The following is a 26247-nucleotide window of genomic DNA, read 5'->3' as shown; positions in this document are numbered from 1 at the left end:
GTGTCTGAGCGAACAGAAGGTGGAAAGACCAGAAACATGATTAAAGGTTTGTCCTTTTAACGTGGTTGAATGTCAATAAACATGAAAAAAAATGTGTAGAAATGTATGAAACTGGAAATAAAAACTGATTTAGAGCTGAATCGAGCCTGTCAGGTTGAACTTTAATGCAGAATGGCGATGTTCCCTCGGTGCACAACCAAAGAACTATGGGAAGAAAAACCAGTATTGGACCCAGTATTGTTGGAGCTCTGGGTTTTACTGACTTTTTCTTCTGAAATCATGTATAAATCAATTTTTCTTACACGGTAAACAACGTGTGTATTTACATCATAAAACAGACAAACTCTCGCTAAACGCTGCGAGAAAAGGCTGAATGTCACACTTTAACAACATAAACTATTAAAACAGCCAAACTAGAAATGTGCTGTTACTACATGAGAGCAAGTGAGAATGTTTTAAAATAAAATACAGAAAAGCTTTTTAAACTAAAAAATTATAAGAGATTAAAACCAATCTAGTGTGAGTGGTTGTTTGTCTCTGTGTGTCCCTGCGATGGACTGGTGAGCTGTCCAGGGTGTCCCCTGCCTTTCGCCCAGAGACCGCAGGGATAGGCTCCAGCTTCCCGATACCCTTCATCAGACTGAGCGGTTAGGATGATGGATGAATGGATGGAAACTAATCGGAGACAAGCATAGTTTCTGAAAGTAGACGACATGATGCTGAGAGACTGAAAAGAGGAACTACTGGGTCTGAATTCATGACAACATGCAGTAACCTCCAGGTCATACCATTTTGTCCCAGCCTGTGGGCAGAAACACACACACACACACACACACTTTAGTAGGTGTTGGGGTCCATTATCAGCCAGACACTCTTACTGGTGCACCCTGCTGAAGCAGATTGCGACGGCCAATCAAATGGCTCGGTTTAAGTTTGTACAAAAGGCTAAATTACTCAAAAATTAGAAACGACTAAATTCACAGCAGCTTCTCTTGAATGTGTCGAACACTTCAAGTGACATAAAAGGTTTAGTGGGAGTAACGTCTTGTTAGAAAAGAATGGGGAGAAAAGCTGCTTTAGTGGTCACTGCTTACTGGTGCACCCTGCTGAAGCAGTCTGCATCTCATTATGGACAAACTGGCCTAAACTTCTGTCTGCTGCTGGTGTAAAGGCGGGTTTGGAAGGAACTTTGCCTAATTTTACTTCCAGCTTTTGTCAGAGTGGTGATAAAGGATTCTAGAGACAGAGGACCCAGACATTGTGCTGCTGCCACTGGAAACTGGTCCAAACACAGCGCCGCCCCGTCTCAGTCCACAGATCCATTAGCTGCTTCGCTTTGACGGTGATCTAAGCTGTTCTGACTGCACCGAACACGGCAAAGGACAGTTTTCTATCAAACTCTGAAATGTCAAGAGTTGTTTTATACTGTTTTTGTGTTTTAGTATTTTTATTGACATTCTTTATTTGTTTTTTTAAATTTACCATTTGCTGCTGGTGGTGGACAGAAGTTTTGGTGGCAACTGCTGTGTGAATGCAATCCTCACACAGAGTGATGTTCTGTTGGGGTGATCTTTGTTTGTTGTGTTTTTATTTCTGATATTTTCTTTATTTCTATGTTTTTTTTATTCCCTTCCGCCTGTTTCATCACCAGCCAGTCAAACCACCCTGATTTTAGTTGTTTTTATTTAATTTCTTTTAAATGAATTATTTTGAGTGGAACTTGTCTACTGGGTACTTGAACTTGTACAGCTGATTTCCTTGGGTCACTCCCACGGTGGCGTTGTCTTTTTGGGCCTAATACCACCGGCCACATTAGGAAAAGGTGTTTTCTGTCATACATGATGTGGTAAAAGAAAAAAAACCTTATTGATTGTTCATATGATGAGTCGGCCTTTTTAGTTGGTAGAGCTGCTAATGCTAACTAGCTTCTAAACTTTCCATTATGTTTATTCTCTGCCAATTGCTAAACACGTGCACTAGCCCGTGTCCGAGAGACGTGAACAGAACAGCATGGCCCCTGAGAGGAACGCCAGAGATCTACCTGAAAAGTCTTTTACCTGAAACTGCAAGCAAACAGTAAATTAACTGGAAGATGTTTCTTCTGGAGAATGATGCACACCGAGATGTGCACGTTTACACATGCACGTCAGGTGGGAGGAGAACCAACCAATACACACTGGGTCAACTCCTGGATCTGCACATGCTGGACTGGTTCCAACTTGACTCCTCTGGAAGGAACATGACCGCGAGATCTTCTCCCATGCTTGGTTGCTTTCTCCTGTCACCTCCTTCATCTAGTCAGTCCCCAGGAGGAGGTGCTCTGTACCAACCAGTACATTGTCCATCTTGGCAGTTTGTCCCAGTTAAGTGTCCCAGTCGCTGGCATGGGAGACATCCAACAGGATCTCGTCCTCTTGTGCTGCTTCATACCGTGGGCTCCGGCCTCGCCCCCGTGGTTCCATCATCGGCTGGGTTGGGAGGTTGGAGGTCTGGGAGTTGGTTCTGGCAGTGAGCTCATCCCTACATCCTGGACTTTCTCTTTCTTCCCTTTTATCAGCGACATGAAAGACTCAACAGGCATCACAGAGTTGCAGTTACTGCTGCTGCAGGTGGAGCAAGCGGTCATCAGGTTCAGGTGGGAAATACTTCACATCCCTGCAGCTCTTGTATCATACGCATGTTAATATCAGCCAACTGACTTAACACCTGGTGTGTGTGTGTGTGTGTGTGTGTGTGTGTGTGTACAGACAGCGTCACCATGGATAGAAGATTGTTTTCCAGAATAAAAACAGCTTCAGGTTCAGGTGAGAGTGTAAGATCACATGATCTATCTAGAATGGTGTCGTAAGGTGGATCAATGTTTGTCTTTCATTACATATAAAAGAAATATTCTGCGTTTGGTCTCCTGGTCAGGACCGGGTCTCCAGGTCAGGACCGGGTCTCCTGGTCAGGACCGGGTCTCCTGGTCAGGACCGGGTCTCCAGATCTCCAGGTCAGGACCAGGTCTCCAGATCTCCAGGTCAGGACCAGGTCTCCATCTGCAGGCGACCCGTTTTCTCCATGTCCGCCAGCATCTGTTCTGCCTCCTCAGCAGAAACGCCTCCTTCCTGTTGGAACGCTTCTTTCACAGCATCACACACGCTGGCCGGCATCTGTTTGGCGTTTCTGCAGAGAAACATGAACACGAGCTGATGAAGACACCATCATCATCATCATCGTTATGATTCTGCAGAGGAACATGAACACGAGCTGATGAAGACACCATCATCATCATCATCGTTATGATTCTGCAGAGGAACACGAGCTGAAGAGAAAAACGTTACATTTGACTGGACATAAAGCAACTGAGCTGCACAGTGGCATAGTGGTTAGCACTGTGGCATTGACACCTGGGTCACTAGTTTGATCCTTGGCTGGGACGAGGTTTGGTCAGTGACCTAGGAGGATGAGAACATTAACAGCAGGAAGTGACCCGGGAGTATGTGGAACATTAACAGCAGGAAGTGACCCGGGAGTATCAGAAGATTAACAGCAGGAAGTGACCCGGGAGTATGTGGAACATTAACAGCAGGAAGTGACCCGGGAGTATCAGAAGATTAACAGCAGTAAGTGGCCCGGGAGTATGTGGAACATTAACAGCAGGAAGTGACCAGGGAGTATCAGAACATTAACAGCAGGAAGTGACCCGGGAGTATGTGGAACATTAACAGCAGGAAGTGACCCGGGAGTATCAGAAGATTAACAGCAGTAAGTGACCCGGGAGTATGTGGAACATTAACAGCAGTAAGTGACCCGGGAGTATGTGGAACATTAACAGCAGGAAGTGACCAGGGAGTATCAGAAGATTAACAGCAGTAAGTGACCCGGGAGTATGTGGAACATTAACAGCAGTAAGTGACCCGGGAGTATGTGGAACATTAACAGCAGTAAGTGACCCGGGAGTATGAGAACAATAACAGCAGGAAGTGACCCGGGAGTATCAGAAGATTAACAGCAGTAAGTGACCCGGGAGTATGTGGAACATTAACAGCAGTAAGTGACCCGGGAGTATGTGGAACATTAACAGCAGTAAGTGACCCGGGAGTATGAGAACAATAACAGCAGGAAGTGACCCGGGAGTATGAGAACAATAACAGCAGGAAGTGACCCGGGAGTATGAGAACATTAACAGCAGGAAGTGACCCGTGAGTATGAGAACAATAACAGCAGGAAGTGACCCAGTGGACTGACTGACCCAGCGATGTAGAGACAGGCGGTTTTATTGATCATCAGGTCCCAGATCAGAGCAGCCTGCTCCTTCACACGGTGCTGAACGTACATCTTCTCCTCCTGAAACACACCAGAGGTCACACAGTGTGGTCACCGCGTCCGAGACCAGTTAGAGAAATGGAGTCAGTCAGGTGAGCAGTGGTTCTGACCTGGTCCCGAGAGAAGGCGGTGAAGAGGAGCAGCTGTTCAGCCTTCATCATGAGCTCCCACTCCGACTGGAAGTAGAAGTCTTTGGACTCAGAACGGCAGCCAAAGAACAGGACGTTTGCTAGAGAGGAAGATGAGAGGAAGAGGTGAGGAAGAGGCGGAGGGAGAAAACTCACGGAGACGACAGAGATGAAGACCTCACCGGTTTTCCCCTCAGCGATCCGCTCTTGTAAAGCTGACCTGAAGGGCGCCACTCCAGTTCCAGGTCCAACCATGATCACCGGGGTTTCCTTCTCCTTGGGGAACCTCAGACTTCCCTTCTTCACACACAGAGGAACACACACCTCCCCTACAACATCCCGAACAGGGTTAAAATCCTCTATGTCATGAAAAATGTGGTGGAAAATCAGAGCCAGAAGAAAGTAGAATCAGATTTAAAGTTATCAGATTAATAAAAACCTTGTGAGGGGTCCAGAGAGGCTAACCAGCTGGAGCAGAGTCCTCTTCTGGGTTTGTACAGCTTGGTTTTGTACCTCACCACGGCTACCAGGATCTGGATCCTGTTCGGATGGGCCTGCAGAGGTGAAGCTTTCTGCATCATCTCATGCATACATGCAGGTTTAGTTTCCATTTTCCATCAGATAGCACAGTTCCCCTAACAGGAAGAAGGAATCATCTCCAGCCAATGAGCTACCTTCAGAGAGGAGGCGATGGAGAACGAACGAGGCTGGATTTGTGGGAAAAGATCCAGGAGGTAGTCCACTTTGAGGTTTGCTGTGGTGTGAGGGAAATCTGCTAAAACCTGCAGGAAAACAACACAAACACAGATAAATGCACCTAACAAGTATATTCTACAGAAGTATGAGCTATTTTATAGTACAAGTATATAAGTCAGTTTAATAATGTATATTTATAAGAATATCCTGCAGTAAAAGTGTAACATAAGGACTCTTAAGCACAGTAGAAGTATATTATAGGCATATTCTGCAGTAGAAATATTTTAAACAGCATATTTTATGTATATTTTATCCTAGAACAAAATTAGAAGTATATTTTACAGGAGAAGCATAAAGCAAACAGTAGAAGCAAAGAAAGCCAAGTTCCCACATCATGATGCTGTCACCTCCTGACTCTCCAATGGAAACATGCAGCAGCCTCTGTACGGACATAAACATGCTGCACGTTTCTTCATTTGGAATGAAATCATTCTGAATTACGGTGTTCTCCTTTGTGTTCCCATGGAAACGGTAATTCCGATGTGGGAAAACATGTTTGTTCGCCTTTGCTTAACCCCGCATTGGAGCAGAGCTCTGATTGGTCGGAGGCGAATGTGACGTACAGATGGAGAAACTTCTTTTCTTTTCAGCGACAACATGGAAGACCAAACAATAAAAACAGTTTTTGCTTTGAGTTTATTTATATCGGTGAATTAGCAGCTGAGACGGGAGGCAGAAGACCGCTCGGAGTACGTGCGTCATGGCGAAGGGGACGAAGTAATGAGCATGTGCAAAAGATATCTGAATCAAAACGTTTACATGATGCAGGAATGAATCAGTTCGGATTTAAAATGAGAATAAACCACAAAGTTTAGATGTGAAGAGTTATTTTCATGGGATTTAGGTGTTTAAAGAGATGAAAAATGACCATTTAAAGCAGATTTTATTAAAGAGGAATTAAACTCATTTGTTTGAATCCCCGTTAGCTCGCAGCAGCTAGCTTAGCGGCTCCTCCTGGGGTCCGTTGTGGAAAAACAGAAAAGCACAAAGACAGAAGAGAGATGATATGTGCAACATGTCACCTCTAACGCTGTGCGTCTGGGTTGGTTGCAGTAGCTATGCAGCTCATCCTGGCCTGCCGTTGAGCTGAACTCCGCCAGCTTCTCCCGCTCCAGCTCATTGATGGAAAACGTGGCGAGTAGCTCAAAAAAGGAGCGGCGAGGAACAGCAGCGATGTCCAGGTAGCTCTCCACCAGGTGGCGCACAGTGCAGGGCTGAGGGAGTCCGTGTGGAACTGGGGAGAAAGGTCACTTCAGGATGTAGCATCAGATAAAACAACCACGGCGACCGGGAGGAAAACGGACCGCCTGCTTTCTGTTCCATAGCTGACAGGAAGAGATATCAATCAATCTGTTCAATCAATCAGATCAGTTCAGGTCTATCATTCCAGACAGTCATGACCCAAACGCTGGATGGTGGTCCACGGCGCCGCCTTTCAGCAGGAAGTCATGCTTTAATGCTTTAAAAGAAAAACAGGAACAACTGTCCTATAATCCAGAAAGATCGCTGCGGCTTGGACGTGTGATCCGCTGAACGGTCAGCGGTAAAACGCGGCTTCGTTCATCTGCTGTCTCAACAAAGGAATTCCCAACTGCGACAATCTGCCACTAACTGGCATCAATAACATGAACTAGAACAACTCCAGTTTGTCTGTTTTTATCCTGCCGACGGTCCGCTGGCAGAAAACCGGAGTAAAACCGGATGAACCGGAACAGAGGGTGCATGTCTCTACCTGCAGAGCTGCCGGTGGGTCTCAGGATGAAGCTGGACTCCGGATCCAGACTCAGCAGTTGGCAGAAGTCGTGAACGTCCTCTGGAGCGTTACGGGGACGGATCACCGCTACATCCCCGGCAGCAAACCTGCTCAACGACATCCGTCACAGGAAGGAGTCCAGCAGATTGTATGAAGTCTGGAACAGATTAAGATTACTGACTGGATGTTAGACCCAATGATGTCCAACTCGATGTGTCTGACGTCCTGGAAGTGGGACAGCTCCGTAACTCTCCTGTTGGACACCATCCGGGCAGGAAAAGGGCGGAGCTGGCAGGGGACGGCTTGGTCCGTGTCGATGCTGAGCCTGTCATGGTTTCTTTCTCTCTCACCGTCCAGGAATTGGAAGCTGTATGTGGGAGGGAGTCTAAACGGACAAACAGGAAGACATGATGACACAAACCGTTCAGCATCTCATCCAAACACCACACGTCAAATCGAGGGAATACTAACGGTTCGTCCTCCCGAAGAGGAGCCACGCTGGACAGAGACGGGAACAGAGACGACACCTTTTCCCAGAATGAGGCGAGCCATGGCTCAATCACAGCATCCGGCCTGAATAAAGCAAACACACAGAAACACCGCATTCTTCTTCTTCTTCTTAAAACAAACCCAACGAAGATCAGATTTTATTCTGACCACAACAAGACCCAGTCAAGGTCTTCAGATCCCGATCTTACCCCAGTAACGGTTCACATCCCGATCTTACCCAGTAACGGTTCACATCCCGATCTTACCCCAGTAACAGTTCAGATCCCAATCTTACCCCAGTAACGGTTCAGATCCCGATCTTACCCAGTAACGGTTCACATCCCGATCTTACCCAGTAACGGTACAGATTCCGATCTTACCCCAGTAACAGTTCAGATCCCGATCTTACCCCAGTAACGGTTCAGATCCCGATCTTACCCAGTAACGGTTCACATCCCGATCTTACCCAGTAACGGTTCAGATCCCGATCTGACCCCAGTAACGGTACAGATCCCGATCTTACCCCAGTAACGGTACAGATCCCGATCTTACCCCAGTAACGGTACAGATCCCGATCTTACCCAGTAACGGTACAGATCCCGATCTTACCCCAGTAACGGTACAGATCCCGATCTTACCCAGTAACGGTTCAGATTCCGATCTTACCCCAGTAACGGTTCACATCCCGATCTTACCCCAGTAACGGTTCAGATCCCGATCTTACCCAGTAACGGTACAGATCCCGATCTGACCCCAGTAACGGTACAGATCCCGATCTTACCCCAGTAACGGTACAGATCCCGATCTTACCCCAGTAACGGTACAGATCCCGATCTTACCCAGTAACGGTTCAGATTCCGATCTTACCCCAGTAACGGTTCACATCCCGATCTTACCCCAGTAACGGTTCAGATCCCGATCTTACCCAGTAACGGTTCACATCCCGATCTTACCCAGTAACGGTTCAGATCCCGATCTTACCCCAGTAACGGTTCAGATCCCGATCTTACCCCAGTAACGGTACAGATCCCGATCTTACCCCAGTAACGGTACAGATCCCGATCTTACCCCAGTAACGGTTCACATCCCGATCTTACCCCAGTAACGGTACAGATTCCGATCTTACCCCAGTAACGGTTCACATCCCGATCTTACCCCAGTAACGGTTCAGATCCCGATCTTACCCAGTAACGGTTCACATCCCGATCTTACCCCAGTAACGGTTCACATCCCGATCTTACCCCAGTAACGGTACAGATCCCGATCTTACCCCAGTAACGGTTCAGATCCCGATCTTACCCAGTAACGGTTCAGATCCCGATCTTACCCAGTAACGGTACAGATCCCGAAGTAACGGTACAGATCCCGATCTCACCTCAGTAACAGTACAGATCCCGATCTCACCCCAGTAACGGTTCAGATCCCGATCTTACCCAGTAACGGTACAGATCCCGATCTTACCCCAGTAACGGTACACATCCCGATCTCACCTCAGTAACGGTACAGATCCCGATCTTACCCAGTAACGGTTCAGATCCCGATCTTACCCAGTAACGGTTCAGATCCCGATCTTACCCAGTAACGGTTCAGATCCCGATCTTACCCAGTAACAGTACAGATCCCGATCTCACTTCAGTAACAGTACAGATCCCGATCTCACCTCAGTAACGGTTCAGATCCCGATCTTACCCAGTAACGGTTCAGATCCCGATCTTACCCAGTAACGGTACAGATCCCGATCTTACCCCAGTAACGGTACAGATCCCGATCTTACCCAGTAACGGTACAGATCCCGATCTTACCCCAGTAACGGTACAGATCCCGATCTTACCCAGTAACGGTACAGATCCCGATCTTACCCCAGTAACGGTACAGATCCCGATCTTACCCCAGTAACGGTTCACATCCCGATCTTACCCCAGTAGCGGTTCAGATCGCGATCTTACCGCAGTAACGATACAGATCCCGATCTTACCCCAGTAACGGTACAGATCCCGATCTTACCCAGTAACGGTACAGATCCCGATCTTACCCCAGTAACGGTTCAGATCCCGATCTTACCCCAGTAGCGGTTCAGATCGCGATCTTACCGCAGTAATGGTTCAGATCCCGATCTTACCCCAGTAACGGTACAGATCCCGATCTTACCCCAGTAACGGTTCAGATCCCGATCTTACCCAGTAATGGTACAGATCCCGATCTTATCCAGTAACGGTTCAGATCCCGATCTTACCCCAGGTCATGCTGATCATCGGCCAGCCCTACAGGTATTAGCATGTTGGCACCCAGCTGAAGAAGACGCTTATGAAGCTTCTTCGCCACAAAATTGAATCTATAACACAGAGACAGTGATGTTTGTAGAAAAGCTGAATCTGGGTCATGCTGGATACGTGCTGCTATGACTGACGGAGGACTAACTTTGGGTAGGAAGAATCCCCCAGGCCCAGAACTGCACAGCCAAGTCGGCTCAAAGACCCAACAGGCAAAGACTTCTTGAAGAGAAATCTCCAGAAATTCTTGGAAAACATGAACAAAAACAGGTATTGATGAATGTTTTTATCCAATCACATGGACTTGCAACAGACAGCTGAAAACCACGAGTTTCCATCGACCTAAATAAACCTTTTTCTCACAATCAGGTGAGTCAGACTGAACTTTCCTGTTTCACCTCACCATAACGAGAGAAAACATGGAGTGCTTTCTTCAGAGTCAGACGTTTACACACTTTGTGTTTAATGGAATTACTGTTAAAGGGAAACTGTGGAACTTTCCCCCCAAACATTAGTCTAATGCTGGGGGACTCAAATCAATCAGTTAGTCATTAAACTTCATTGGCTGTTGGACACTTTATTTGTCTTGTCCAGGAGAATGATGAACTTTGCCAAGGGGATAATTATATCTATAATATACAATACTCCCCTTAATATTCTGGATTCTTTTTTTATTTTTCTATTTATTTTGCATAATTGTTTGTATTACAAGGTTTGTATAGCTGGACTGGACCAGAGAGGATAGAAGAGAGACAGAAAGAATGAGAGAGAACGAACAACCTACATACATATGCATATACATATACATAAGTACGCATCCACAGCCGCCTATATATACACATATATGCACATTGGAGTCATGTTCCCTGCATCGAAGCCATCGACTGTCAGGAGAACCAGAAATAACAAGCTAAATCAGAATGATGGAAAGAAAACTAGTTGTTGGACATGTAATAGAAGCCAGGTGTGTTGGAGCAGGGAAACATGGAAAACGGATAAAAGGGACACATGGTTGAACGTTTTAAGTTTCTTCTACGACGCTAAACAAGACTTGACTGGAAGAAATCATGTCCGAAGTGCTTTTCTTCAAACTTCCCTCTCTTTTCCTTCCTTTCATACATCCTCCACCTCCTCTTCATCATACATCCTCCACCTCCTCTTCATCATACATCCTCCTGCTCCTCTTCATCATACATCCTCCACCTCCTCTTCATCATACATCCTCCACCTCCTCTTCATCATACATCCTCCACCTCCTCTTCATCATACATCCTCCACCTCCTCTTCATCATACATCCTCCTGCTCCTCTTCATCATACATCCTCCACCTCCTCTTCATCATACATCCTCCACCTCCTCTTCATCATACATCCTCCACCTCCTCTTCATCATACATCCTCCACCTCCTCTTCATCATACATCCTCCTGCTCCTCTTCATCATACATCCTCCGCCTCCTCTTCATCATACATCCTCCTGCTCCTCTTCATCATACATCCTCCGCCTCCTCTTCATCATACATCCTCCTGCTCCTCTTCATCATACATCCTCCGCCTCCTCTTCATCATACATCCTCCGCCTCCTCTTCATCATACATCCTCCTGCTCCTCTTCATCATACATCCTCCTGCTCCTCTTCATCATACATCCTCCACCTCCTCTTCATCATACATCCTCCGCCTCCTCTTCATCATACATCCTCCGCCTCCTCTTCATCATACATCCTCCGCCTCCTCTTCATCATACATCCTCCGCCTCCTCTTCATCATACATCCTCCGCCTCCTCTTCATCATACATCCTCCGCCTCCTCTTCATCATACATCCTCCTGCTCCTCTTCATCATACATCCTCCTGCTCCTCTTCATCATACATCCTCCTGCTCCTCTTCATCATACATCCTCCTGCTCCTCTTCATCATACATCCTCCTGCTCCTCTTCATCATACATCCTCCAGCTCCTCTTCATCATACATCCTCCTGCTCCTCTTCATCATACATCCTCCACCTCCTCTTCATCATACATCCTCCGCCTCCTCTTCATCATACATCCTCCGCCTCCTCTTCATCATACATCCTCCGCCTCCTCTTCATCATACATCCTCCGCCTCCTCTTCATCATACATCCTCCGCCTCCTCTTCATCAAACATCCTCCGCCTCCTCTTCATCATACATCCTCCTGCTCCTCTTCATCATACATCCTCCGCCTCCTCTTCATCATACATCCTCCGCCTCCTCTTCATCATACATCCTCCGCCTCCTCTTCATCATACATCCTCCGCCTCCTCTTCATCATACATCCTCCGCCTCCTCTTCATCATACATCCTCCGCCTCCTCTTCATCATACATCCTCCGCCTCCTCTTCATCATACATCCTCCGCCTCCTCTTCATCATACATCCTCCGCCTCCTCTTCATCATACATCCTCCGCCTCCTCTTCATCATACATCCTCCGCCTCCTCTTCATCATACATCCTCCGCCTCCTCTTCATCATACATCCTCCGCCTCCTCTTCATCATACATCCTCCGCCTCCTCTTCATCATACATCCTCCGCCTCCTCTTCATCATACATCCTCCGCCTCCTCTTCATCATACATCCTCCGCCTCCTCTTCATCATACATCCTCCTGCTCCTCTTCATCATACATCCTCCTGCTCCTCTTCATCATACATCCTCCTGCTCCTCTTCATCATACATCCTCCTGCTCCTCTTCATCATACATCCTCCGCCTCCTCTTCATCATACATCCTCCGCCTCCTCTTCATCATACATCCTCCGCCTCCTCTTCATCATACATCCTCCGCCTCCTCTTCATCATACATCCTCCGCCTCCTCTTCATCATACATCCTCCGCCTCCTCTTCATCATACATCCTCCGCCTCCTCTTCATCATACATCCTCCGCCTCCTCTTCATCATACATCCTCCTGCTCCTCTTCATCATACATCCTCCGCCTCCTCTTCATCATACATCCTCCGCCTCCTCTTCATCATACATCCTCCTGCTCCTCTTCATCATACATCCTCCGCCTCCTCTTCATCATACATCCTCCGCCTCCTCTTCATCATACATCCTCCGCCTCCTCTTCATCATACATCCTCCGCCTCCTCATCATACATCCTCCGCCTCCTCTTCATCATACATCCTCCACCTCCTCTTCATCATACATCCTCCACCTCCTCTTCATCATACATCCTCCGCCTCCTCTTCATCATACATCCTCCGCCTCCTCTTCATCATACATCCTCCTGCTCCTCTTCATCATACATCCTCCTGCTCCTCTTCATCATACATCCTCCTGCTCCTCTTCATCATACATCCTCCTGCTCCTCTTCATCATACATCCTCCTGCTCCTCTTCATCATACATCCTCCTGCTCCTCTTCATCATACATCCTCCTGCTCCTCTTCATCATACATCCTCCGCCTCCTCTTCATCATACATCCTCCACCTCCTCTTCATCATACATCCTCCTGCTCCTCTTCATCATACATCCTCCTGCTCCTCTTCATCATACATCCTCCTGCTCCTCTTCATCATACATCCTCCTGCTCCTCTTCATCATACATCCTCCTGCTCCTCTTCATCATACATCCTCCACCTCCTCTTCATCATACATCCTCCGCCTCCTCTTCATCATACATCCTCCGCCTCCTCTTCATCATACATCCTCCTGCTCCTCTTCATCATACATCCTCCTGCTCCTCTTCATCATACATCCTCCTGCTCCTCTTCATCATACATCCTCCTGCTCCTCTTCATCATACATCCTCCGCCTCCTCTTCATCATACATCCTCCTGCTCCTCTTCATCATACATCCTCCTGCTCCTCTTCATCATACATCCTCCTGCTCCTCTTCATCATACATCCTCCTGCTCCTCTTCATCATACATCCTCCACCTCCTCTTCATCATACATCCTCCTGCTCCTCTTCATCATACATCCTCCGCCTCCTCTTCATCATACATCCTCCGCCTCCTCTTCATCATACATCCTCCGCCTCCTCTTCATCATACATCCTCCGCCTCCTCTTCATCATACATCCTCCTGCTCCTCTTCATCATACATCCTCCTGCTCCTCTTCATCATACATCCTCCACCTCCTCTTCATCATACATCCTCCTGCTCCTCTTCATCATACATCCTCCGCCTCCTCTTCATCATACATCCTCCGCCTCCTCTTCATCATACATCCTCCGCCTCCTCTTCATCATACATCCTCCACCTCCTCTTCATCATACATCCTCCGCCTCCTCTTCATCATACATCCTCCGCCTCCTCTTCATCATACATCCTCCGCCTCCTCTTCATCATACATCCTCCTGCTCCTCTTCATCATACATCCTCCTGCTCCTCTTCATCATACATCCTCCGCCTCCTCTTCATCATACATCCTCCGCCTCCTCTTCATCATACATCCTCCTGCTCCTCTTCATCATACATCCTCCTGCTCCTCTTCATCATACATCCTCCGCCTCCTCTTCATCATACATCCTCCGCCTCCTCTTCATCATACATCCTCCGCCTCCTCTTCATCATACATCCTCCTGCTCCTCTTCATCATACATCCTCCTGCTCCTCTTCATCATACATCCTCCGCCTCCTCTTCATCATACATCCTCCTGCTCCTCTTCATCATACATCCTCCGCCTCCTCTTCATCATACATCCTCCGCCTCCTCTTCATCATACATCCTCCTGCTCCTCTTCATCATACATCCTCCTGCTCCTCTTCATCATACATCCTCCTGCTCCTCTTCATCATACATCCTCCTGCTCCTCTTCATCATACATCCTCCTGCTCCTCTTCATCATACATCCTCCACCTCCTCTTCATCATACATCCTCCACCTCCTCTTCATCATACATCCTCCTGCTCCTCTTCATCATACATCCTCCTGCTCCTCTTCATCATACATCCTCCACCTCCTCTTCATCATACATCCTCCGCCTCCTCTTCATCATACATCCTCCGCCTCCTCTTCATCATACATCCTCCGCCTCCTCTTCATCATACATCCTCCTGCTCCTCTTCATCATACATCCTCCTGCTCCTCTTCATCATACATCCTCCACCTCCTCTTCATCATACATCCTCCACCTCCTCTTCATCATACATCCTCCTGCTCCTCTTCATCATACATCCTCCTGCTCCTCTTCATCATACATCCTCCGCCTCCTCTTCATCATACATCCTCCGCCTCCTCTTCATCATACATCCTCCGCCTCCTCTTCATCATACATCCTCCGCCTCCTCTTCATCATACATCCTCCCCCTCCTCTTCATCATACATCCTCCCGCTCCTCTTCATCATACATCCTCCTGCTCCTCTTCATCATACATCCTCCTGCTCCTCTTCATCATACATCCTCCTGCTCCTCTTCATCATACATCCTCCACCTCCTCTTCATCATACATCCTCCACCTCCTCTTCATCATACATCCTCCTGCTCCTCTTCATCATACATCCTCCTGCTCCTCTTCATCATACATCCTCCACCTCCTCTTCATCATACATCCTCCGCCTCCTCTTCATCATACATCCTCCACCTCCTCTTCATCATACATCCTCCTGCTCCTCTTCATCATACATCCTCCTGCTCCTCTTCATCATACATCCTCCGCCTCCTCTTCATCATACATCCTCCGCCTCCTCTTCATCATACATCCTCCTGCTCCTCTTCATCATACATCCTCCGCCTCCTCTTCATCATACATCCTCCGCCTCCTCTTCATCATACATCCTCCTGCTCCTCTTCATCATACATCCTCCGCCTCCTCTTCATCATACATCCTCCGCCTCCTCTTCATCATACATCCTCCACCTCCTCTTCATCATACATCCTCCTGCTCCTCTTCATCATACATCCTCCACCTCCTCTTCATCATACATCCTCCTGCTCCTCTTCATCATACATCCTCCTGCTCCTCTTCATCATACATCCTCCTGCTCCTCTTCATCATACATCCTCCTGCTCCTCTTCATCATACATCCTCCACCTCCTCTTCATCATACATCCTCCTGCTCCTCTTCATCATACATCCTCCTGCTCCTCTTCATCATACATCCTCCACCTCCTCTTCATCATACATCCTCCACCTCCTCTTCATCATACATCCTCCGCCTCCTCTTCATCATACATCCTCCGCCTCCTCTTCATCATACATCCTCCGCCTCCTCTTCCTCATACATCCTCCGCCTCCTCTTCCTCATACATCCTCCGCCTCTTCATCATACATCCTCCGCCTCCTCTTCATCATACATCCTCCGCCTCCTCTTCATCATACATCCTCCGCCTCCTCTTCATCATACATCCTCCGCCTCCTCTTCATCATACATCCTCCGCCTCCTCTTCATCATACATCCTCCGCCTCCTCTTCATCATACATCCTCCTGCTCCTCTTCATCATACATCCTCCGCCTCCTCTTCATCATACATCCTCCGCCTCCTCTTCATCATACATCCTCCGCCTCCTCTTCATCATACATCCTCCGCCTCCTCTTCATCATACATCCTCCTGCTCCTCTTCATCACACATCCTCCACCTCCTCTTCATCACACATCCTCCACCTCCTCTTCATCATACATCCTCCTGCTCCTCTTCATCATACATCCTCCTGCTCCTCTTCATCATACATCCTCCACCTCCTCTTCATCATACATCCTCCACCTCCTCTTCATCATACATCCTCCTGCTCCTCTTCATCATACATCCTCCACCTCCTCTTCCTCATACATCCTCCGCCTCCTCTTCATCATACATCCTCCGCCTCCTCTTCATCATACATCCTCCGCCTCCTCTTCATCATACATCCTCCGCCTCCTCTTCATCATACATCCTCCGCCTCCTCTTCATCATACATCCTCCACCTCCTCTTCATCATACATCCTCCACCTCCTCTTCATCATACATCCTCCTGCTCCTCTTCATCATACATCCTCCACCTCCTCTTCATCATACATCCTCCTGCTCCTCTTCATCATACATCCTCCTGCTCCTCTTCATCATACATCCTCCTGCTCCTCTTCATCATACATCCTCCTGCTCCTCTTCATCATACATCCTCCTGCTCCTCTTCATCATACATCCTCCGCCTCCTCTTCATCATACATCCTCCTGCTCCTCTTCATCATACATCCTCCTGCTCCTCTTCATCATACATCCTCCGCCTCCTCTTCATCATACATCCTCCTGCTCCTCTTCATCATACATCCTCCTGCTCCTCTTCATCATACATCCTCCGCCTCCTCTTCATCATACATCCTCCGCCTCCTCTTCATCATACATCCTCCGCCTCCTCTTCATCATACATCCTCCGCCTCCTCTTCATCATACATCCTCCGCCTCCTCTTCATCATACATCCTCCGCCTCCTCTTCATCATACATCCTCCGCCTCCTCTTCATCATACATCCTCCGCCTCCTCTTCATCATACATCCTCCGCCTCCTCTTCATCATACATCCTCCGCCTCCTCTTCATCATACATCCTCCGCCTCCTCTTCATCATACATCCTCCTGCTCCTCTTCATCATACATCCTCCTGCTCCTCTTCATCATACATCATCCTGCTCCTCTTCATCATACATCCTCCGCCTCCTCTTCATCATACATCCTCCGCCTCCTCTTCATCATACATCCTCCTGCTCCTCTTCATCATACATCCTCCACCTCCTCTTCATCATACATCCTCCACCTCCTCTTCATCATACATCCTCCTGCTCCTCTTCATCATACATCCTCCTGCTCCTCTTCATCATACATCCTCCACCTCCTCTTCATCATACATCCTCCACCTCCTCTTCATCATACATCCTCCTGCTCCTCTTCATCATACATCCTCCGCCTCCTCTTCCTCATACATCCTCCGCCTCCTCTTCATCATACATCCTCCGCCTCCTCTTCATCATACATCCTCCGCCTCCTCTTCATCATACATCCTCCGCCTCCTCTTCATCATACATCCTCCGCCTCCTCTTCATCATACATCCTCCTGCTCCTCTTCATCATACATCCTCCACCTCCTCTTCATCATACATCCTCCTGCTCCTCTTCATCATACATCCTCCACCTCCTCTTCATCATACATCCTCCTGCTCCTCTTCATCATACATCCTCCTGCTCCTCTTCATCATACATCCTCCTGCTCCTCTTCATCATACATCCTCCTGCTCCTCTTCATCATACATCCTCCTGCTCCTCTTCATCATACATCCTCCGCCTCCTCTTCATCATACATCCTCCTGCTCCTCTTCATCATACATCCTCCTGCTCCTCTTCATCATACATCCTCCGCCTCCTCTTCATCATACATCCTCCTGCTCCTCTTCATCATACATCCTCCTGCTCCTCTTCATCATACATCCTCCGCCTCCTCTTCATCATACATCCTCCGCCTCCTCTTCATCATACATCCTCCGCCTCCTCTTCATCATACATCCTCCGCCTCCTCTTCATCATACATCCTCCGCCTCCTCTTCATCATACATCCTCCGCCTCCTCTTCATCATACATCCTCCGCCTCCTCTTCATCATACATCCTCCGCCTCCTCTTCATCATACATCCTCCGCCTCCTCTTCATCATACATCCTCCGCCTCCTCTTCATCATACATCCTCCGCCTCCTCTTCATCATACATCCTCCGCCTCCTCTTCATCATACATCCTCCTGCTCCTCTTCATCATACATCCTCCTGCTCCTCTTCATCATACATCATCCTGCTCCTCTTCATCATACATCCTCCGCCTCCTCTTCATCATACATCCTCCGCCTCCTCTTCATCATACATCCTCCGCCTCCTCTTCATCATACATCCTCCGCCTCCTCTTCATCATACATCCTCCTGCTCCTCTTCATCATACATCCTCCTGCTCCTCTTCATCATACATCCTCCACCTCCTCTTCATCATACATCCTCCTGCTCCTCTTCATCATACATCCTCCGCCTCCTCTTCATCATACATCCTCCGCCTCCTCTTCATCATACATCCTCCGCCTCCTCTTCATCATACATCCTCCGCCTCCTCTTCATCATACATCCTCCTGCTCCTCTTCATCATACATCCTCCACCTCCTCTTCATCATACATCCTCCTGCTCCTCTTCATCATACATCCTCCTGCTCCTCTTCATCATACATCCTCCACCTCCTCTTCATCATACATCCTCCTGCTCCTCTTCATCATACATCCTCCTGCTCCTCTTCATCATACATCCTCCGCCTCCTCTTCATCATACATCCTCCTGCTCCTCTTCATCATACATCCTCCTGCTCCTCTTCATCATACATCCTCCTGCTCCTCTTCATCATACATCCTCCTGCTCCTCTTCATCATACATCCTCCGCCTCCTCTTCATCATACATCCTCCGCCTCCTCTTCATCATACATCCTCCTGCTCCTCTTCATCATACATCCTCCACCTCCTCTTCATCATACATCCTCCTGCTCCTCTTCATCATACATCCTCCTGCTCCTCTTCATCATACATCCTCCGCCTCCTCTTCATCATACATCCTCCGCCTCCTCTTCATCATACATCCTCCGCCTCCTCTTCATCATACATCCTCCGCCTCCTCTTCATCATACATCCTCCTGCTCCTCTTCATCATACATCCTCCTGCTCCTCTTCATCATACATCCTCCTGCTCCTCTTCATCATACATCCTCCACCTCCTCTTCATCATACATCCTCCTGCTCCTCTTCATCATACATCCTCCTGCTCCTCTTCATCATACATCCTCCGCCTCCTCTTCATCATACATCCTCCTGCTCCTCTTCATCATACATCCTCCGCCTCCTCTTCATCATACATCCTCCGCCTCCTCTTCATCATACATCCTCCGCCTCCTCTTCATCATACATCCTCCTGCTCCTCTTCATCATACATCCTCCGCCTCCTCTTCATCATACATCCTCCACCTCCTCTTCATCATACATCCTCCACCTCCTCTTCATCATACATCCTCCTGCTCCTCTTCATCATACATCCTCCTGCTCCTCTTCATCATACATCCTCCTGCTCCTCTTCATCATACATCCTCCACCTCCTCTTCATCATACATCCTCCTGCTCCTCTTCATCATACATCCTCCTGCTCCTCTTCATCATACATCCTCCGCCTCCTCTTCATCATACATCCTCCGCCTCCTCTTCATCATACATCCTCCGCCTCCTCTTCATCATACATCCTCCACCTCCTCTTCATCATACATCCTCCGCCTCCTCTTCATCATACATCCTCCGCCTCCTCTTCATCATACATCCTCCGCCTCCTCTTCATCATACATCCTCGGCCTCCTCTTCATCATACATCCTCCACCTCCTCTTCATCATACATCCTCCGCCTCCTCTTCATCATACATCCTCCGCCTCCTCTTCATCATACATCCTCCGCCTCCTCTTCCTCATACATCCTCCGCCTCCTCTTCATCATACATCCTCCGCCTCCTCTTCATCATACATCCTCCGCCTCCTCTTCATCATACATCCTCCGCCTCCTCTTCATCATACATCCTCCTGCTCCTCTTCATCATACATCCTCCACCTCCTCTTCATCATACATCCTCCGCCTCCTCTTCATCATACATCCTCCACCTCCTCTTCATCATACATCCTCCGCCTCCTCTTCATCATACATCCTCCACCTCCTCTTCATCATACATCCTCCGCCTCCTCTTCATCATACATCCTCCTGCTCCTCTTCATCATACATCCTCCGCCTCCTCTTCATCATACATCCTCCACCTCCTCTTCATCATACATCCTCCGCCTCCTCTTCATCATACATCCTCCGCCTCCTCTTCATCATACATCCTCCGCCTCCTCTTCATCATACATCCTCCGCCTCCTCTTCATCATACATCCTCCGCCTCCTCTTCATCATACATCCTCCACCTCCTCTTCATCATACATCCTCCTGCTCCTCTTCATCATACATCCTCCGCCTCCTCTTCATCATACATCCTCCGCCTCCTCTTCATCATACATCCTCCGCCTCCTCTTCATCATACATCCTCCGCCTCCTCTTCATCATACATCCTCCTGCTCCTCTTCATCATACATCCTCCACCTCCTCTTCATCATACATCCTCCACCTCCTCTTCATCATACATCCTCCGCCTCCTCTTCATCATACATCCTCCTGCTCCTCTTCATCATACATCCTCCGCCTCCTCTTCATCATACATCCTCCGCCTCCTCTTCATCATACATCCTCCTGCTCCTCTTCATCATACATCCTCCGCCTCCTCTTCATCATACATCCTCCGCCTCCTCTTCATCATACATCCTCCTGCTCCTCTTCATCATACATCCTCCGCCTCCTCTTCATCATACATCCTCCGCCTCCTCTTCATCAAACATCCTCCACCTCCTCTTCATCATACATCCTCCGCCTCCTCTTCATCAAACATCCTCCGCCTCCTCTTCATCATACATCCTCCACCTCCTCTTCATCATACATCCTCCACCTCCTCTTCATCATACATCCTCCACCTCCTCTTCATCATACATCCTCCGCCTCCTCTTCATCAAACATCCTCCACCTCCTCTTCATCATACATCCTCCACCTCCTCTTCATCATACATCCTCCGCCTCCTCTTCATCATACATCCTCCTGCTCCTCTTCATCATACATCCTCCGCCTCCTCTTCATCATACATCCTCCACCTCCTCTTCATCATACATCCTCCACCTCCTCTTCATCATACATCCTCCTGCTCCTCTTCATCATACATCCTCCTGCTCCTCTTCATCATACATCCTCCTGCTCCTCTTCATCATACATCCTCCTGCTCCTCTTCATCATACATCCTCCGCCTCCTCTTCATCAAACATCCTCCGCCTCCTCTTCATCATACATCCTCCACCTCCTCTTCATCATACATCCTCCACCTCCTCTTCATCATACATCCTCCACCTCCTCTTCATCATACATCCTCCGCCTCCTCTTCATCATACATCCTCCGCCTCCTCTTCATCATACATCCTCCTGCTCCTCTTCATCATACATCCTCCGCCTCCTCTTCATCATACATCCTCCGCCTCCTCTTCATCATACATCCTCCGCCTCCTCTTCATCATACATCCTCCACCTCCTCTTCATCATACATCCTCCTGCTCCTCTTCATCATACATCCTCCTGCTCCTCTTCATCATACATCCTCCACCTCCTCTTCATCATACATCCTCCACCTCCTCTTCATCATACATCCTCCTGCTCCTCTTCATCATACATCCTCCGCCTCCTCTTCATCATACATCCTCCTGCTCCTCTTCATCATACATCCTCCTGCTCCTCTTCATCATACATCCTCCTGCTCCTCTTCATCATACATCCTCCTGCTCCTCTTCATCATACATCCTCCTGCTCCTCTTCATCATACATCCTCCACCTCCTCTTCATCATACATCCTCCGCCTCCTCTTCATCATACATCCTCCGCCTCCTCTTCATCATACATCCTCCGCCTCCTCTTCATCATACATCCTCCGCCTCCTCTTCATCATACATCCTCCACCTCCTCTTCATCATACATCCTCCACCTCCTCTTCATCATACATCCTCCACCTCCTCTTCATCATACATCCTCCACCTCCTCTTCATCATACATCCTCCACCTCCTCTTCATCATACATCCTCCGCCTCCTCTTCATCATACATCCTCCACCTCCTCTTCATCATACATCCTCCACCTCCTCTTCATCATACATCCTCCACCTCCTCTTCATCATACATCCTCCGCCTCCTCTTCATCATACATCCTCCACCTCCTCTTCATCATACATCCTCCACCTCCTCTTCATCATACATCCTCCGCCTCCTCTTCATCATACATCCTCCACCTCCTCTTCATCATACATCCTCCACCTCCTCTTCATCATACATCCTCCACCTCCTCTTCATCATACATCCTCCACCTCCTCTTCATCATACATCCTCCACCTCCTCTTCATCATACATCCTCCACCTCCTCTTCATCATACATCCTCCACCTCCTCTTCATCATACATCCTCCGCCTCCTCTTCATCATACATCCTCCGCCTCCTCTTCCTCATACATCCTCCACCTCCTCTTCATCATACATCCTCCACCTCCTCTTCATCATACATCCTCCGCCTCCTCTTCATCATACATCCTCCGCCTCCTCTTCATCATACATCCTCCGCCTCCTCTTCATCATACATCCTCCGCCTCCTCTTCATCATACATCCTCCTGCTCCTCTTCATCATACATCCTCCACCTCCTCTTCATCATACATCCTCCACCTCCTCTTCCTCATACATCCTCCTGCTCCTCTTCATCATACATCCTCCTGCTCCTCTTCATCATACATCCTCCTGCTCCTCTTCATCATACATCCTCCTGCTCCTCTTCATCATACATCCTCCTGCTCCTCTTCATCATACATCCTCCTGCTCCTCTTCATCATACATCCTCCTGCTCCTCTTCATCATACATCCTCCTGCTCCTCTTCATCATACATCCTCCACCTCCTCTTCATCATACATCCTCCGCCTCCTCTTCATCATACATCCTCCTGCTCCTCTTCATCATACATCCTCCACCTCCTCTTCATCATACATCCTCCGCCTCCTCTTCATCATACATCCTCCGCCTCCTCTTCATCATACATCCTCCTGCTCCTCTTCATCATACATCCTCCTGCTCCTCTTCATCATACATCCTCCGCCTCCTCTTCATCATACATCCTCCGCCTCCTCTTCATCATACATCCTCCTGCTCCTCTTCATCATACATCCTCCGCCTCCTCTTCATCATACATCCTCCACCTCCTCTTCATCATACATCCTCCGCCTCCTCTTCATCATACATCCTCCTGCTCCTCTTCATCATACATCCTCCGCCTCCTCTTCATCATACATCCTCCTGCTCCTCTTCATCATACATCCTCCTGCTCCTCTTCCTCATACATCCTCCGCCTCCTCTTCATCATACATCCTCCTGCTCCTCTTCCTCATACATCCTCCGCCTCCTCTTCATCATACATCCTCCACCTCCTCTTCATCATACATCCTCCTGCTCTTCTTCCTCTCTCTTCCTCCTCAGAATCTAAAAGTCTCGATCTCCACTTCCACTTTCCTCCCCATGACGCCGCTGCTTCATGATGATCGACCAAACTGCCAAACTAACTGATCTACACTGACGGCTCCGTCCTGAAAGGCGTTTAGCACGCGGAGCATCGCTCAGGTTTCTGTCTTCCACTGCAGTCTGGAAGATAAAACCATCTGATGAATGATGGAAGTAAAGACAATCTGCTCAGTTTCACTCCCGTAGTTAGAGCTAATCACTGTTTATTGTCTAGTTCCTTCTCTTCTGTGTCATCCCTGATCCGATTCCTTTCATACATGAATCACTTTGCACTGCTAAATATATAAAAGATGCTTTACAAATAAATCTTTATTTTATTTACCTTCATATTGTCAGGAGGGTCTCCTTGTCCGGTGGTGGCACACACAAAGACAACCAGAGGCTCTGAGATCAGGCTGGCCTGTGGCACCACAGTAAATACCCAGATCAGTCTTTATGTCATTCGTCGACACAACATACGTGTTAACATGGTTAACATATGTGTACGTGTGCACATACGTGTGCAACAGTCACATCGCTGGTCCTGCAAAGTGGGAGGCAAATCAATGTGTTCTCTTCAGGATGCCTGACACAGCTTTGTTTATTGCAGATTGCATGATGATAGGAAAACAAATAACATGAAAAAACAAAGGGACATCGCAGGGTACAAAGATTAAAACTCAAAGCAGACAAAAACCTCGCGCGTAACATTCACACCATGATGGCAGTTTTGCTTTTTAGGTCGTCTGTTGAGACGTCCAGTTTGCCACTGCTTCTGTCTCTCCTGACTAAAGACCCAGAGGATCCAGGAAGCCATGAATGTCCACTTCATCACGCTATCTCCACGTTTTCCACCTGATGCTGTGTGTTTGCATCAGGAATTATTCAGTCATCGATCTCTGCTGCATCCTGGTAGAAGGTGATCTTATCATGACAGGGCTTCTAGATGCTACTACTGCAAACATGATTTGTTTTAGTTTTACTAAAGAGAAGACAGCTGATAATATATATGTTTTGGTTTTACTAAAGAGAAGACAGCTGATAATATATATGTTTTAGTTTTACTAAAGAGAAGACAGCTGATAATATATATGTTTTAGTTTTACTAAAGAGAAGACAGCTGATAATATATATGTTTTAGTTTTACTAAAGAGAAGACAGCTGATAATATATATGTTTTAGTTTTACTAAAGAGAAGACAGCTGATAATATATATGTTTTAGTTTTACTAAAGAGAAGACAGCTGATAATATATATGTTTTAGTTTTACTAAAGAGAAGACAGCTGATAATATATATGTTTTAGTTTTACTAAAGAGAAGACAGCTGATAATATATATGTTTTAGTTTTACTAAAGAGAAGACAGCTGATAATATATATGTTTTAGTTTTACTAAAGAGAAGACAGCTGATAATATATATGTTTTAGTTTTACTAAAGAGAAGACAGCTGATAATATATATGTTTTAGTTTTACTAAAGAGAAGACAGCTGATAATATATATGTTTTAGTTTTACTAAAGAGAAGACAGCTGATAACATGATGCCAGACACCTAACTGGAAGCAAGTTCAACCTCACGACTGGTCCAACATCCCCGTTTGTTTTGTCTGTGAAAAGAAGGAAAAGATCTGCAGTTTCTACTCACCACATGGTAGCTGTCGAGAGGCAGAAGCTGAACCTTCAGGTGTCTTCTCTGCGCCTGCCGGCCGATCCTTTGGGCCGTGTCCTGGGCGGTACCGGTCTGGCTTCCATACAGGATCAGCAGAGCAGGATGCAACATGACTGGAAACACGGCGAGAACCAGAAAACCTCTCTTCTGAAAAACACTTGGGATGATTGCTGGCTGAAAACCATCAGAAGGAATGACAACAGGACATATTTCCAGTGTAACGAATGACGTCAGAATGAATTTCTAACATCCACAGAATACAAATAATAAACCTAATTATACATAACATCTTATTCATGGCTGTCTGTGCAAGTATAACCTTATATAAATGCCAATATGGAAATATGACGTCATACACATGGCAGCATATGACGTCATGGAAGTAGCCTATACTGTATAATAACGGCATGTTGTTTATGGAGATATGACGTCATAGCAGAGCAATATGTGGCATATAATAAGTGTTATTTTTCAGGAAAAAGTCCATTTTGCTTTCAGCTACAAAGTACGTGAACTATTATAACCCATATTTCCAGAAAACAGTGAATGTTTTAAATAAGAGTTCAGTGGCTAACAGCTAGCTAGCAGCTAACTAAATGACACAAAAACGCAGTAAAATTAATTTTTATGCGCTTATTTTTCTTGTAAAAATAAAAAATAAGGGTAAACAGACCAAAAGTGACACTCACTGCTGTTGCCTTGATGAAAAAACCCTTAAAAGAAACGAAATATGAGGGGAAAAAACCTCATTAAATAACAAAGTTCACCCTAATTACGAC

General features: G+C 47.4%; 1 protein-coding gene across 1 annotated transcript; it reads right to left on the bottom strand.

Annotated features, from left to right (window-relative positions):
- Positions 1 to 3: 3 nt before the first annotated feature.
- ndor1 (NADPH dependent diflavin oxidoreductase 1) lies at positions 4 to 26247 on the bottom strand. The gene is made up of 15 exons (XM_079257058.1): positions 26158 to 26247; positions 25445 to 25581; positions 24143 to 24220; positions 9853 to 9950; positions 9668 to 9766; positions 7417 to 7518; positions 7127 to 7330; positions 6925 to 7052; positions 6215 to 6426; positions 5111 to 5218; positions 4876 to 4990; positions 4619 to 4765; positions 4419 to 4537; positions 4235 to 4329; positions 4 to 3165 (listed from the first exon to the last, which is right to left on the bottom strand). Exons 2-15 carry the CDS (start codon positions 25577 to 25579, stop codon positions 3021 to 3023), a joined length of 1785 nt encoding a protein of 594 aa, XP_079113184.1. The 5' UTR covers positions 25580 to 25581; positions 26158 to 26247; the 3' UTR covers positions 4 to 3020.

The sequence above is a fragment of the Telmatherina bonti genome, assembly GCF_933228915.1.
Source record: "Telmatherina bonti genome assembly, chromosome: 17".
In the NCBI taxonomy this organism is placed as follows: domain Eukaryota; kingdom Metazoa; phylum Chordata; class Actinopteri; order Atheriniformes; family Telmatherinidae; genus Telmatherina; species Telmatherina bonti.
This window is presented reverse-complemented; position numbering and strand designations above follow the sequence as displayed.